Here is a 14,492-nt window from a genome sequence, read left to right as displayed (position 1 = left end):
TGGCAAAAGTGTCAGTGGAGTTAAAAACAAGACAAACAATGTAAACCTATGAAATATAAAACAGTGGCACACACAGGGTGCAGTTATCGTGAACTGACGGGTTTATTATCATAGTGATGAAGTGTTTTTCCACCCATATATATATACAGAAGTATTTTAAGACCAATGGAAGTTCCACCGTTATTTGTAATGTTCTGTGTCCATCTCTCTGTAGGGTCTGCCTGGGCTCGTGGGGAACACGGGGCCCAAAGGATCCGCGGTAAGTAAAGTTGAGACAAAATACATCGATCAACGTGTTTGTTTTAGTCTAAATGCTTCAAGACGTTAGATTATCCACATCCCACACACTTTTTTCTAAGCCAATATATGCATGGCATCTATGTTGACGGCTAAAGAAGTGTGACATCTGTTTCTACCAACTATTGTAAAACTGGTGAACTTCCTGCCTGTAAATGAACTGTGAAATGCATGCTAAATTAATTAAATAACTAGAGTGGGTACATAACAAGACCAATGTTTTAAACGCCATTTGCCCCGGCCTTGTTACCTCTTTATGATGATGATGATGAAGATGATGATGATGATGATGATGATGATGATGATGATAGACATTTGCGTTCGGGTGAAACACGAGAGGTAACATACTGCATAAGCAATTAGCTTTAACTTCAACTTCAAACTACTTTATTTTCCTTTCGGAACTTCATTTGTGCAGTGGTTAAAAGACAAACATACAGTCACATAGACACTCACCACTATAAAAACACCAACTACATTAAAACTACAGTAAAAAAGACCACTATAAAAAACACCAACTACATTAAAACTACGGTACTTAAAAGCAATTCAATATGTATATAAATAATAAATAATAATAATACAGATGATATGCATCCATCAGGTGGAAGGGGAGTCTATTGTTAAGTAGTCCAATGTCCTTGAGGGTGGGGGGGGGGGGGCAGTCCGGCCTCTACCAGACCTAGTCGTTCAGCAGTCTGATGGAGGTAGGCACGAAGCTAACTAAGCTCCTTTTTTCAGTGTTGAAGCTCTGTATCGGCGGCCTGAGGGCATTCGTTTGTAATGGGTGTGAAGGGTGTGTGTGTTGTCCTCAACTATTTGAGAGGCCTTCTTAACTGCTTTGGTGTAAAAAGGGGAATGCCACTCCTCATTTTAAGAATCCACATATGTTATTCTCATTACCCGACAGGACAGGTCAGGCAATATTTGGAAACAATGCCACACACTCTCTCTCCTAAAAGTTTAAATTGAGAGAGAGAGAGGGAGAGATGGAGAGATGGAGAGGGGACTCTCCATAGAAATTGAACGGGCACTGGTTTTGTGGGCCATGAAATGTTTGTTTGAACTCCATATCCGGTTTACAATGTGGTTCAGACTAGGGATGTCCGATATTATCGGCCTACCGATATTATCGGCCGATATCGGCATTAAAATGTGATATCGGAAAATATCCGTATCGGTTTTCCAAAAAAATTATGTTTTTTTACATTTCTATAACCTTTATTTACCCAGGCAAGCAAGTAAGAACACATTCTGATTTTATTTATTGTCAAAAGTATGCATAATGTTGTGTTAATTCCACAACAAGAGATATGTAATGTTAATTACCTGAAATTATTCCATTTTTTTGGGGGGGGAAACCCTGCATATATCGGTATCGGAAATTAAGAGTTGGACAATATCGGTATATTGGTATCGGTAAAAAAGCCAATATCGAGCATCCCTAGTTCAGACCTATTAGCACTGCTAGAATATAAGCCTCCTGGGTCTGAGATAAGGCTGAAACCACTTATCGATAACTGCGTGAAATCGATAACTGGCGTCACTTAGCAATTTTCTTGCATGTGTAAATGTTCTTTTTTATTAAAAAGAAACGTTTTAGAGAAAGAAAATAAATAAATATATTATTTAGCGTTAGTTCGTGTGTGTCGTGGGCCAACTACAACATCACAAAAACTACAGTGAGTAGTTGTGAGTGCACGTGACACACACACACACGAACTAACGTTAAATAATATATTTTTTTCTTTTTTAAGATTTTTTTATTTCTTTTTTTTATTATTATTATTTTTTTTACATATTATGCAAAATAATAATAAATAAATCTATACTGATAATTCTGTCCCAATTTATCGATTCTTCCAAATGGCATATCGTCTCAGCCTTAGTCTGAGACCTCAACATGTTATTATGGCTCCAGACTATTAGCTGCTAGAATATAAACCTCCTGGTCTGAGACCTCAACATGGAAAAACTGAGTTCTCAATGATATGTGGCATTCCCCTATGAGGCTGTACTATTCTCACTGTTAATTAACCATGCCTTACTGTGGCCGGCTGCTATGTAACTAGGTATGGTTATGCAGCGGTGAGAGAAGATAAAGGAGGGACCATACGGAGGGGAAGTGAGCCTCTGGTTTTATCACCGTGTTATCCTCTTGTTCCTGCCTTCCTCCTCCTCTCCGTCTCCCTCCCTCCCCGGAGCCGTCCGGCAGCAAGTCTTCAGAGATCCCTGACGCGAGCGTATGTGCCTTTGGACTACATCGTGGAAGCCAGCACCATGCAGTCCATGGGCAGATACACTTGCCTCAAGGCTTGGTTCTTCAGCTAGTCCAGCATTATAAGAAACAACCCAGGAAAGACACGCAGTGCCAGTAAGATGGTGCTGGATGAAGAAGGAGATCCACACATCAATTAGTGCCCATTTGAAGGAGTATTTTGCCGTAGTGATGTCTGACGAAGAGCTTTTTGCTCAAAACACTACTGCAAATAAAGGTCCTTCAAACAGGCACTTGGTGTGCAGATTGATATTTTATTCATAGCATACAGTATATTACAAACCCCAGGTTTTCAGTTGTTCTGTGATTATTGTGATCCAAAATGCTTGATTTAGCAGCGCTTTTTCTCAGAAACCGCTATGTAAAATGTTTTATTGTGGGAAAATTGTGAGAAATTGTCAAAAGTTTGTGAAATCTTTTAAAATTGTTATTATATATTAAAAAGATTACCTCAAATGAACAATGCCATGTACAGCGACACACACAAGCAGGCTGCCTGGAACCTCCTCTGTCTCCCCAGCGGTTCTCAACCGTTTTCATGTCAATCCCACATTGACACACATTAGGACCCCCACATTGATACACATAAGGACCCCCACATTGACACACATTAGGACCCCCACATTGATACACATAAGGACCCCCACATTGACACACATTAGGACCCCCACATTGATACACATTAGGACCCCCACATTGACACACATTAGGACCCCCACACTGACACACATTAGGACCCCCACATTGATACACATAAGGACCCCCACATTGACACACATTAGGACCCCCACATTGATACACATTAGGACCCACACATTGATACACATTAGGACCCACACATTGATACACATTCGGACCCCCACATTGATACACATTAAGACCCCCACATTGACACACATTAGGACCCCCACATTGATACACATTAGGACCCCCACATTGATACACATTAGGACCCCCACACTGACACACATTAGGACCCCCACATTGATACACATTAGGACCCACACATTGATACACATTAGGACCCACACATTGACACACATTAGGACCCCCACATTGATACACATTAGGACCCCCACATTGATACACATTAGGACCCCCACATTGATACACATTAGGACCCCCACATTGATACACATTAGGACCCACACATTGATACACATTAGGACCCCCACATTGATACACATTAGGACCCACACATTGGTACACATTAGGACTCCCACATTGATACACATTATGACCCCCACATTGATACACATTAGGACTCCCACATTGACACACATTAGGCTGTGGACCCTGTTTGATTAGATTCTATCTCAAGGACCCCTCGTTGAGAACCACTGCACTACCTCCACTAACCAACACAGACATACACCTGCCCCCTCTCTCTCCAACCTACAGACACACGCCTGCCCCCTCTCTCTCCAACCTACAGACACACGCCTGCCCCCTCTCTCTCCAACCTACAGACACACGCCTGCCCCCTCTCTCTCCAACCTACAGACACACGCCTGCCCCCTCTCTCTCCAACCTACAGACACACGCCTGCCCCCTCTCTCTCCAACCTACAGACACACGCCTGCCCCCTCTCTCTCCAACCTACAGACACACGCCTGCCCCCTCTCTCTCCAACCTACAGACACACGCCTGCCCCCTCTCTCTCCAACCTACAGACACACGCCTGCCCCCTCTCTCTCCAACCTACAGACACACGCCTGCCCCCTCTCTCTCCAACCTACAGACACACACCTGCCCCCTCTCTCTCCAACCTACAGACACACGCCTGCCCCCTCTCTCTCCAACCTACAGACACACGCCTGCCCCCTCTCTCTCCAACCTACAGACACACGCCTGCCCCCTCTCTCTCCAACCTACCTCCTCCATTAACCAACACAGACACACTCCTGCCTCCTCTCTCTCTCCATCCCACAGACACGCCTGCCCCCCCCTCTCTCTCCAAGCTACCTCACACCAAAGAGTTATATGCCTCTCTCTCACACACACACACACACACGCACACACACACACACACACACACACACACACACACACACACACACACACACACACACACACACACACACACACACACACACACACACACTGGGGCCTGAATCCCTGTCTTTCTCTCTGTCCCTCTCACATTCAGAAACAATTTTCCATGACAAATTAAGTCAGGCGCTCCATTTGGTTCCTGCCACCAACTTCAAAGCAGTTCCCTCATTGTGATCTATTCTGTTTTAAATTGTTTCTTGTTGTCGCTACAACGTTGCAAGATAAAGCTGTCCCAAATATTGTGGGGTTTGGCTGAATGTTAATTCTTGCGGACGTGAAATCCTGGAGGGTCTGATATATATAATTTCTGTGTATACATATTTCTGTAAACCGGATCACACATGTATATCTGTGCAATAATATGAATCTAACTTGTTCACTATAGTATGTACATGATGTACGTATATCAGTAGATACCTGCTGACGCTAGTTGATGTGTCAGTATGTAAATAGGAATCCTAAACATTTGTGTTTCTACCTGTTTTATCTTATTTTATCACATTCTACTTCTATAACAAATGTTGTTCTATTTTATTTTTGTTTGCCTTATTTGCCTATGTACGTTCTCTTCCAACTGTTGCCATGCAGTGATGTTGGCGACAACACAATTGACCTATTTCAAGCTTCGCCCTCTATCTTGATCCTCCAATCACAACTATCGCTTTCCTTGGAAAGCAACAATTGTGATTGGAGGATCAAGAAAGGTGGGTGGAGTTTGAAATAGGAGATAATGAGGTTTTTCTCTTAGCTCATGTCCTATTAAGATCAACGATGGTACTATTACTTTCAAAGGCTGGTAACACCGGCATGGACTGAAGCGTCACCGCTCAACACATTGTTGAAAGACTTTGCAGAGATGCTAAATGGAATGTCTTTACTGTGTCTACTGTCTTTCTTCTCCTTCACCCTCATCCCTCTCTCTCCCCTGTCTCTCGTTCATCTCTCCAGGGTCACATAGGACCCGCTGGGCTTTTTGGCCTGCTCGGACCTGACGGCGAGAGAGTGAGTATTATTTACTGAATGAAGACTTCTTCTTTGGCTTCCATTTGATCAGGAGTCATCAAACTGTAGATGCACGTCAGGCCACTGATAACATCCTTCCCCAGGGGTCCGTCTCCTTAGAGGCCCCAGGCCACTGATAACATCCTTCCCCAGGGGTCCATCACCATAGAGGCCCCAGGCCACTGATAACATCCTTCCCCAGGGGTCCGTCTCCTTAGAGGCCCCAGGCCACTGATAACATCCTTCCCCAGGGGTCCGTCTCCTTAGAGGCCCCAGGCCACTGATAACATCCTTCCCCAGGGGTCCGTCTCCTTAGAGGCCCCAGGCCACTGATAACATCCTTCCTCAGGGGTCCATCACTTTAGAGGCCCCAGGCCACTTATAACATCCTTCCTCAGGGGTCCGTCTCCTTAGAGGCCCCAGGCCACTGATAACATCCTTCCTCAGGGGTCCATCACCATAGAGGCCCCAGGCCACTTATAACATCCTTCCTCAGGGGTCCATCACTTTAGAGGCCCCAGGCCACTGATAACATCCTTCCTCAGGGGTCCATCACCATAGAGGCCCCAGGCCACTTATAACATCCTTCCTCAGGGGTCCATCACCATAGAGGCCCCAGGCCACTTATAACATCCTTCCCCAGGGGTCCATCACTTTAGAGGCCCCAGGCCACTTATAACATCCTTCCCCAGGGGCCCGTCAGGCCCCAGGCCACTGATAACATCCTTCATCAGGGGTCCGTCACTTAGAGGCCCCAGGCCACTGATAACATCCTTCCTCAGGGGTCAGTCACTTAGAGGCCCCAGGCCACTGATAACATCCCCAGGGGTCTGTCGCCTTAGACTAGAGGAATTGTGTTGGTAGATATTTAAATTAAACTAGTCATCTCGAGGGATCAAAGATTAAAGCCAGAGTGTTGCACTTCCTACCTACACAGTACAGCCAGAGCGGTTCCACTGCTACCGCTCCATTAGAGGCACATTCCCATGACTACACCTGTTTTCTACCCAGAAGACAACACTGCTTCTTCTTGAGATTCAGTAGACACGTGAGAACAGTCTATTTCCAAGACACACATCGCAGAAGGAGATCATCTGCCTCAAGCGGTGTCAGGGTGGACAGGTGCGCACTCTTTATGTCTCTATGGTGGGAGACACCTTGGCTCCCTTTTGAGGACCACCAGGGGTCCCCAGGCCCTACTTTGGGAACCACTGTTGACTGTTCCATGACAACAGTGAAAGTGAAAGACAGCGGAATACAGATTCTGAAATACTAGCAGCACGCTTCACAGAAGACTACTATGATTTGCTTCTTGTAGCATCATGTCTGTTTCCCTTTAGTTATACAGCATTGAGCCTTAAGGGGAAGCCACCCCCCCCCCCCCCCCCCCCCCCACACTACTGTTTTCGATAAAGGGTAATAAGTAGAAGCTGGAATGAGAACTGTTTTCGATTAGCCCGGCCAGGACTCCAATTCCCATGAGCCTCCAAGGGCAGTGAATTTGAATATTAGTCTGGGAGGATTTATTTTGTGTGCCAAGTTTCACTGTTTTGACACATACCTGTTGTCTCTGTCCAATAATAGTAATGTGTTGACGTGACGCAGCGCTCGTACACGGTGTGTGCCCCTAATCCGTCTCTCTCTCCCCTCTCCATATTCTCTTCCTGTTCTGTTTTGTTTCCAGGGAATTCCCGGCGTTCACGGGAAGAAAGGGAAGATGGGTAGGCCGGTAAAGCGTTCTCTCAACATACATTTTACACCTTTTTTACCCCAGGAATACTGTGAAATGAAGAGTGATTCATCTGGACGGGCAGCCTTATAGTCTCAGGGAAGCCTTATACTGTAGTCCATGGGCTGTTTTACAGTGTAATGCATGGCCATTACTCACTCAGAAGGGACTCTGTGTATGAAGCCTCCCCCCCGACCCCAAGCCTTCGCCGTAGATCTGAGATTTATGATGTGGTGTCCTCTGCACACAAACACAGTGGTGCTAAGAACTGTGGTCTCCTCCTTCCTGAGATGGCTGCTCTCGAGTCCCCGATATCATTTCCTCAAGTCTGTACAGTTACTGTTTATCGACAGGCCGAATGTTGAGAAACGCACACATCGGGGCGTTGATGGAATGCGATCCACGTTCTCCATTAAGGACTTCTAATTGGAAATAATTGACTTTTAACTCGAAACGAGTAATCAAAATTCTTATTAATCTTTCATTTACTCTGGGTGATCGTACAGCACAAAGTATTGTATGTTATGGTTATCGAAGGACCCTTTTCTCTCTTTAGTTCTTTTTTTTCACATTCGTAATTTGATAATGTAATGCGTCAGTTGTGGCTTTGGCTTCCAATAGCAGCTAAACCACAGACCAGGGAAGTCTAGTCATTGGCGCCTCGAAGAGAATTCCCAATTTCGCCAGGCTTACATGGAAAATACTAATGTTCATAACCACTCATGTAATCCTGATATTTTCCCAGGCACGGTCTGGTTGTATGTAAGTGCCTTTTATTATGCACCGATGGCCAGTGACTAACACTGAAGCAGAGCAGAAATGTTAAGTAATAGCCAAGTCATGAGAAAGCTATTTCGTGTTTTTCGAACATGGTGGCATGCCAGCTCTGTTTTTCCAATCTCCAGCTCACAGATGGAAATAATATTTTGCGGAGTGTGATTCATAAATAAGTAGTCCGTCCTCAGATTTAGTTTTTATATATATATATATATATATATATATATATATATATATATATATATATATATATATATATATATATATATATATTTTTTTTTTTTTTACGCCTACAGGATGGGGGGGGGGGGGGGGGTATAGTTCACCCTGTTCACAGACAGGACGGTCATCGGACACACGTCACACACCGCCTCTTAAAGACATCTCTCCCACTTCACCCCCATCCCAGTCATACTCACTAAGACTTTGCAGATGCATGTGTTTCTGATAAAAGCAATTCAATTATTTTCAATTTTGGAAAGGGGGAACAATCTTTCCACATTTCCTATGGGCTTCAAGTTGCACCAATTACACCTTATTGCTTTCTCCACTAATGTTCTAAATCAACTAGTCTGCCGCAGACACACACACACGCACACATATCTCGTGGCATCTCTTGACGGTTTCATACATTCGTATCTCCGATGTCTCTTTCCGTCTTGCTCTGCGGGGATTGGGAGCCCTTATTGGGAGCCCTTGCCCCGCTGCTCTGCCATTCATCATCAGTATCTGACCACAGAGCTGGCCTCCTGCAGCCGCAGAGCTCCACACAGTAGCATGCTGTTGACCTTGGCTCTGTGACTGGCACACGTTGAGCCTCGCGTCCGCGTCACGCCTCTTGTTCTGCTGTCATAATGAAATCACGGACACCAGGAGGGGAAAAAAGGGCCCTGTCAGCAAATCCTGAGCCAGGCCACTTTTGTCCGTCCTCATCAGTCAAGTCCTGGGGCTGGTTAGCCTGAACGCTCCCTGTTAGACTGCTGAGCGCTCCCTCTTAGACTGCTGAACTACCTTCAACTTTATGCGCTGAGAGCGCTCCGACCAAAAACGCTGCCGTCGAGAGCTCATAAAACGTGAGGCGCGGCTCTGGGAAGAGGAGCGCGCCTGACGCTTCTCCAGCATATAAATGAATGACAGAAAGGAGCTGACAACTCATAAAATGTCCACTGTGGACACATATCCTTAGACTGCTGAACGCTCCCTGTTAGACTGCTTTTTGGAATTCGAAGCTTCGGGGGCCGAGATTCGATTTTAATTCGAAGCTTCAACATAAAAAAAATATATATAAAAAAAAATTAGATTTTTTTTTATGTTGTGGGACTTGTACAGCACTTTGTTCAACATTGTCAGTGCTGTAAAGTTTAAACCTTTTTAAATCTTAGACAAACTAAACACTTTGCTTTTATGAAATATTGTAAGCCGTCATTTGAGCACAATGAACACAAATCTGTCAGTGCCGAGTCCGACCTCATCTTAAATAACAAACAGCATTGCTTGTTGTAGTTAACAAAGAGAGCCAGAGTTTATTTTGCACAAAATATATATATAATAATAATAATAATACATATATATATATATTTTTTTTTATATACCGTAATTTTCGGACTAAGGCGCACCTGAATATAAGCCGCAGCAGCTAAATTGAATGATGTGTACATATATAAGCCGCACTGGACTATAAGCCGCAGGTGTTTTAATGATTAATTACCATATGTAAGGGTTCGTGCACAGAGGGGATTGTCGGGAAAGAGATGGCTGTTTGAGGAAGCTCCCATTTATTAACATTTCTGTTTAAACAGTAACGGTAGCTAGGTACCAACGCCAGCTCACAGAACGATATAGCCAGTTAGCTTAGCCAGCACCAGCCAGGTACCAACGCCAGCTCACAGAACGATAGCCAGTTAACATAGCCAGCGCCAGCCAGGTACCAACGTTAGCTCACAGAACAATAGCCAGTTAGCTTAGCCAGCGTCAGCCAGGTACCAACGCCAGCTCACAGAACGATAGCCAGTTAGCTTAGCCAGCGCCAGCCAGGTACCAACGCCAGCTCACAGAACGATAGCCAGTTAGCTTAGCCAGCGCCAGCCAGGTACCAATGCCAGCTCACAGAACGATAGCCAGTTAGCCAGCACCAGCTAGGTACTAACGCCAGCTCACAGAACGATAGCCAGTTAGCTTAGCCAGCGCCAGCCAGGTACCAACGCCAGCTCACAGAACGATAGCCAGTTAGCTTAGCCAGCACAAGCTAGGTACTAACGCCAGCTCACAGAACGATAGCCAGTTAGCTTAGCCAGCGCCAGCCAGGTACCAACGCCAGCTCACAGAACGATAGCCAGTTAGCCAGCACCAGCTAGGTACTAACGCCAGCTCACAGAACGATAGCCAGTTAGCTTATCCAGCGCCAGCCAGGTACCAACGCCAGCTCACAGAACGATAGCCAGTTAGCCAGCACCAGCTAGGTACTAACATTAGCTCACAGAACGATAGCCAGTTAGCTTAGCCAGCGCCAGCCAGGTACCAACGCCAGCTCACAGAACGATAGCCAGTTAGCTTAGCCAGCGCCAGCCAGGTACCAATGTTAGCTCACAGAACGATAGCCAGTTAGCTTAGCCAGCGCCAGCCAGGTACCAACGCCAGCTCACAGAACGATAGCCAGTTAGCTTAGCCAGCGCCAGCCAGGTACCAACGTTAGCTCACAGAACGATAGCCAGTTAGCCAGCACCAGCTAGGTACTAACGCCAGCTCACAGAACGATAGCCAGTTAGCTTAGCCAGCGCCAGCCAGGTACCAACGCCAGCTCACAGAACGATAGCCAGTTAGCTTAGCCAGCGTCAGCCAGGTACCAACGTGCACCTGCGAAATCGAATGCCAAACTGATAATAATAATAATAATAATAATACTTTGTTTTATATAGCGCCTTTCAGAGGACCCAAGGTCGCTTTACATAAGGGGGGGGGGGGGAGATAACAATGATGATATCAGGAGCTATCAGTAGGTAGATCAGACAACGCCTCATGCATTAATAAACTAAAGTGAATAGTTTGTTGACTCTGTAATTTTGTTTAATGCTTCAGTTATGTTGAAAGAGGAGCTCTGAGCTGCTCATACACTAGACTCTTGCCGTAATGGTTTGTTGACGTGGTTATGTGAGGGGGAGGAGGAGGGGCAAGGCGTGCACTGCCACAGCAGATTTAGGAGTCTGATCTGACGGTCACAGAGCTGAGGGAGCGCGCCCAGTTAGCTGTAAAAATCCATAGATTAACCGCACCGTTATATAAGCCGCAGGGTCGAAAAATGGGGGGGGGGAAACGCAGCTTATAGTCCGAAAATTACTTTGATTTTTTTTTTCATAATACTTCAAAGTATTTAAGACAGCCCTACTCTCCAGTCATTAGCCTTCCAGTCATTAGCTCTCCAGCCGTTAGTTTTCGAGCCGTTAGCTCGCCAGCCGCTAGCTCTCCAGCCGTTAGCTCTCCAGCCGTTAGCTCTCCAGCCGCTAGCTCTCCAGCCGCTAGCTCTCCAGCCGTTAGCTCTCCAGCCGTTAGCTCTCCAGCCGCTAGCTCTCCAGCCGCTAGCTCTCCAGCCGTTAGCTCTCCAGCCGCTAGCTCTCCAGCCGCTACCTCTCCAGCCGTTAGCTCTCCAGCCGTTAGCGCTCTAGCCGTTAGCTCTCCAGCCGCTAGCTCTCCAGCCGCTAGCTCTCCAGCTGTTAGCTCTCCAGCCGTTAGCTCTCCAGCCGCTAGCTCTCCAGCCGCTAGCTCTCCAGCCGTTAGCTCTCCAGCCGCTAGCTCTCCAGCCGCTACCTCTCCAGCCGTTAGCTCTCCAGCCGTTAGCGCTCCAGCCGTTAGCTCTCCAGCCGCTAGCTCTCCAGCCGTCAGCTCTCCAGCCGTCCTTGCCCATGGTTGTGGAGCCTGATCTTACTGACACAAAGGATTGGCCAAGGATTAGTGGTTTGTTGTGGGGGGGGGGGGGGGGGGGGGGTGTATGGCTGAACGTGCTCCTCATCTTGGCTGTCTCCTCATAGAGCATACAACGCAACATGACAACAGTCCACAATAATACACAAGGACAGCAATTCAAATACAGTGGCCTCTCAAGGAAAACAATCATATGCCTCAGTCACTACATTCTTTATGGTGCACTTAAAGTGACAATGTGTTTTATTTAAATGTTTTTATAAATGAATCACGTTCTGGAGTGTGTGTGGTTCTGGAGTGTGTGGTTCTGGAGTGTGTACGGAGCAGAGTGAGACCACCAGCACTTCACTGTGGCTACTCTGGCCTCAACACGGTGAGACACCATGACACTTGAGACCGGAGTAGCGAAGGTAAGTGCTGCGTTGAAGCGCTGATTATCTCACTTTGCTCCGTACAAACACTCCAGAACCACACACTCAAGAACATGATTCATTAACGGAAAGAAAGGAAAAAAGGCACACTGTTGCTTTAAATTCATCGGAGGGTATGCATGTCTAGTTTAGTCGACGCTGCTGGTGTGTCTGGTGTGCTGTGTGACAGGCTGCGATAACTAAATGATATATTATGTCATCAAAATGAGTGGTTTGAGAAGCATGAATGTGGTGAAGCCACCCTCTGAGGCCATTGGTTAACATGACTGCCCTCTCTTTGTGTGGCCAGGGGTTTCCTGGGGACTTCGGAGGGAGGGGACCACCAGGGCCTGATGGGAACCCAGTAAGTAGAACCTCTCCTCTGAACCACTGACTTATATTCACTGCCCTCAGAGGTACAATTCATTACACTAGGGATGCGCTGAAAACTATACCAATAACTTATAAAAACATTTACGTTATGGTTGATAACCAATGTTTACCAATATCAATATGATGTGGTCTGTATATAAAATAGATTCCGGTTTTGTACACACACACACACACACACACACATTCACTGCTGTTGTGCATAAAGTACCCAAACAAAGACAACTCTAAAAACCTGTGCAGCTAGACAGAGAAATAATCATCATCTCATTCACGTCTGCACAGTTATGCTCATGCCGTATTGTTATTGTTTTAATGTACAGTATTTAATCACTTATCAGTCTATATATATATTGGCTGATATATATCTGTCCGGTTTTGCTCATTATCCGATGCTACAAAGCATCTCTCCATGAACCTTTACCACCATGAAGTGCATTGTTTATGACATATAGACCATTAACACATTCAGCGCCAAGGACGAGTTAACTCGTTTTTGGCCGTCATGCGTTGAGCGCCAAGGACGAGTAAACTAGTTTTTAGATCCTTTTTTCTTTTATTCGATTTTTTTTATTCATTACAGGTTCATGGACCTCTGTGTTAGGAAATCATTCTGAGATTCCAAGAGTGCAATACTGGCCGCATCCTGCTAGGTGGCAGTATCGCCCACCCTTTGAAACCTTATTTCACACCGTGTGTTACATCTAAACCCCTCCAGAATTTTGTTCCAGGCAAGCCTAGCGGTTCACCCGATCACATTGGAATGCGTCTCTGCCCCTCGATGCATGTGTTGTGCTGGATTATGTCGGGGACCCGACAGATACCAATACTGGAAATCGCGATCAGACAATTGGAATATTCTTTTTGGAATAACCCCGATCAAAGGTGCATGCATTCATGATGAAACATAATACCTATTATATACATTTGATTTGGAAATAGTAGCATGTCCAGGCGAGAAACGCCAAAGCTTTTAGCAGAATTCACGTAGCGCCCTATAACACAGCTTTTCAGGAATTAGCCCGGATCACTCTGAAATTATACAATATTCACCACGGGATAACGTGCGAACGTATACATGAACATTTTTACTATTTTGTGCATGTTCGATGGGAGATACTGACTGTCAAATGACCATAGTATTGTCTCCATAGCTATAATATGTGTGTGTGTGTGACGCACAGTGAAAATAGGCTATGGAAACCTGGCGCATTAGCTACAAGGATGAGTGTAATGGCTGGCGCTGAAAGTGTTAAGTGCATTGTTTATGACATATAGACCATGAAGTGCATTGTTTATGACTTATAGAGGCCACTCACTCACTCACTCACTCACTCACTCACCCTCTCACTCACTCACTCACTCACTCACTCACTCACTCACTCACTCACTCACCCTCTCACTCACTCACTCACTCACTCACTCACTCACTCACTCACTCACTCACTCACTCACTCACTCACTCACTCACTCACTCACCCTCTCACTCACTCACTCACTCACTCACTCACTCACCCTCTCACTCACCCTCTCACTCACTCACTCACTCACTCACTCACTCACTCACTCACTCACTCACTCACTCACTCACTCACTCACTCACTCACTCACTCACCCTCTCACTCACTCACTCACTCAC

At 45.8% G+C, this 14,492-nt stretch overlaps 1 protein-coding gene across 1 annotated transcript in view; it reads left to right on the top strand.

Moving 5' to 3' along the window:
* col27a1b (collagen, type XXVII, alpha 1b) overlaps positions 1–14,492 on the top strand; it is a 191,350-nt gene that overhangs the window by 93,915 nt on the left and 82,943 nt on the right. Inside the window, exons 9-12 of the mRNA XM_084308104.1 lie at positions 215–259; positions 5,579–5,632; positions 7,317–7,361; positions 12,774–12,827. Coding sequence (XP_084164230.1) covers positions 215–259; positions 5,579–5,632; positions 7,317–7,361; positions 12,774–12,827 — 198 coding nt within the window. The remainder of the gene's footprint in view (positions 1–214; positions 260–5,578; positions 5,633–7,316; positions 7,362–12,773; positions 12,828–14,492) is intronic.

The sequence above is a fragment of the Notolepis coatsorum genome (genome assembly GCF_963971535.1).
Source record: "Notolepis coatsorum genome assembly, chromosome: 2".
NCBI classification, from domain to species: domain Eukaryota; kingdom Metazoa; phylum Chordata; class Actinopteri; order Aulopiformes; family Paralepididae; genus Notolepis; species Notolepis coatsorum.
Note: the sequence above shows the minus strand (reverse complement) of the source record. Positions and strands in the feature narration are given on the sequence as shown.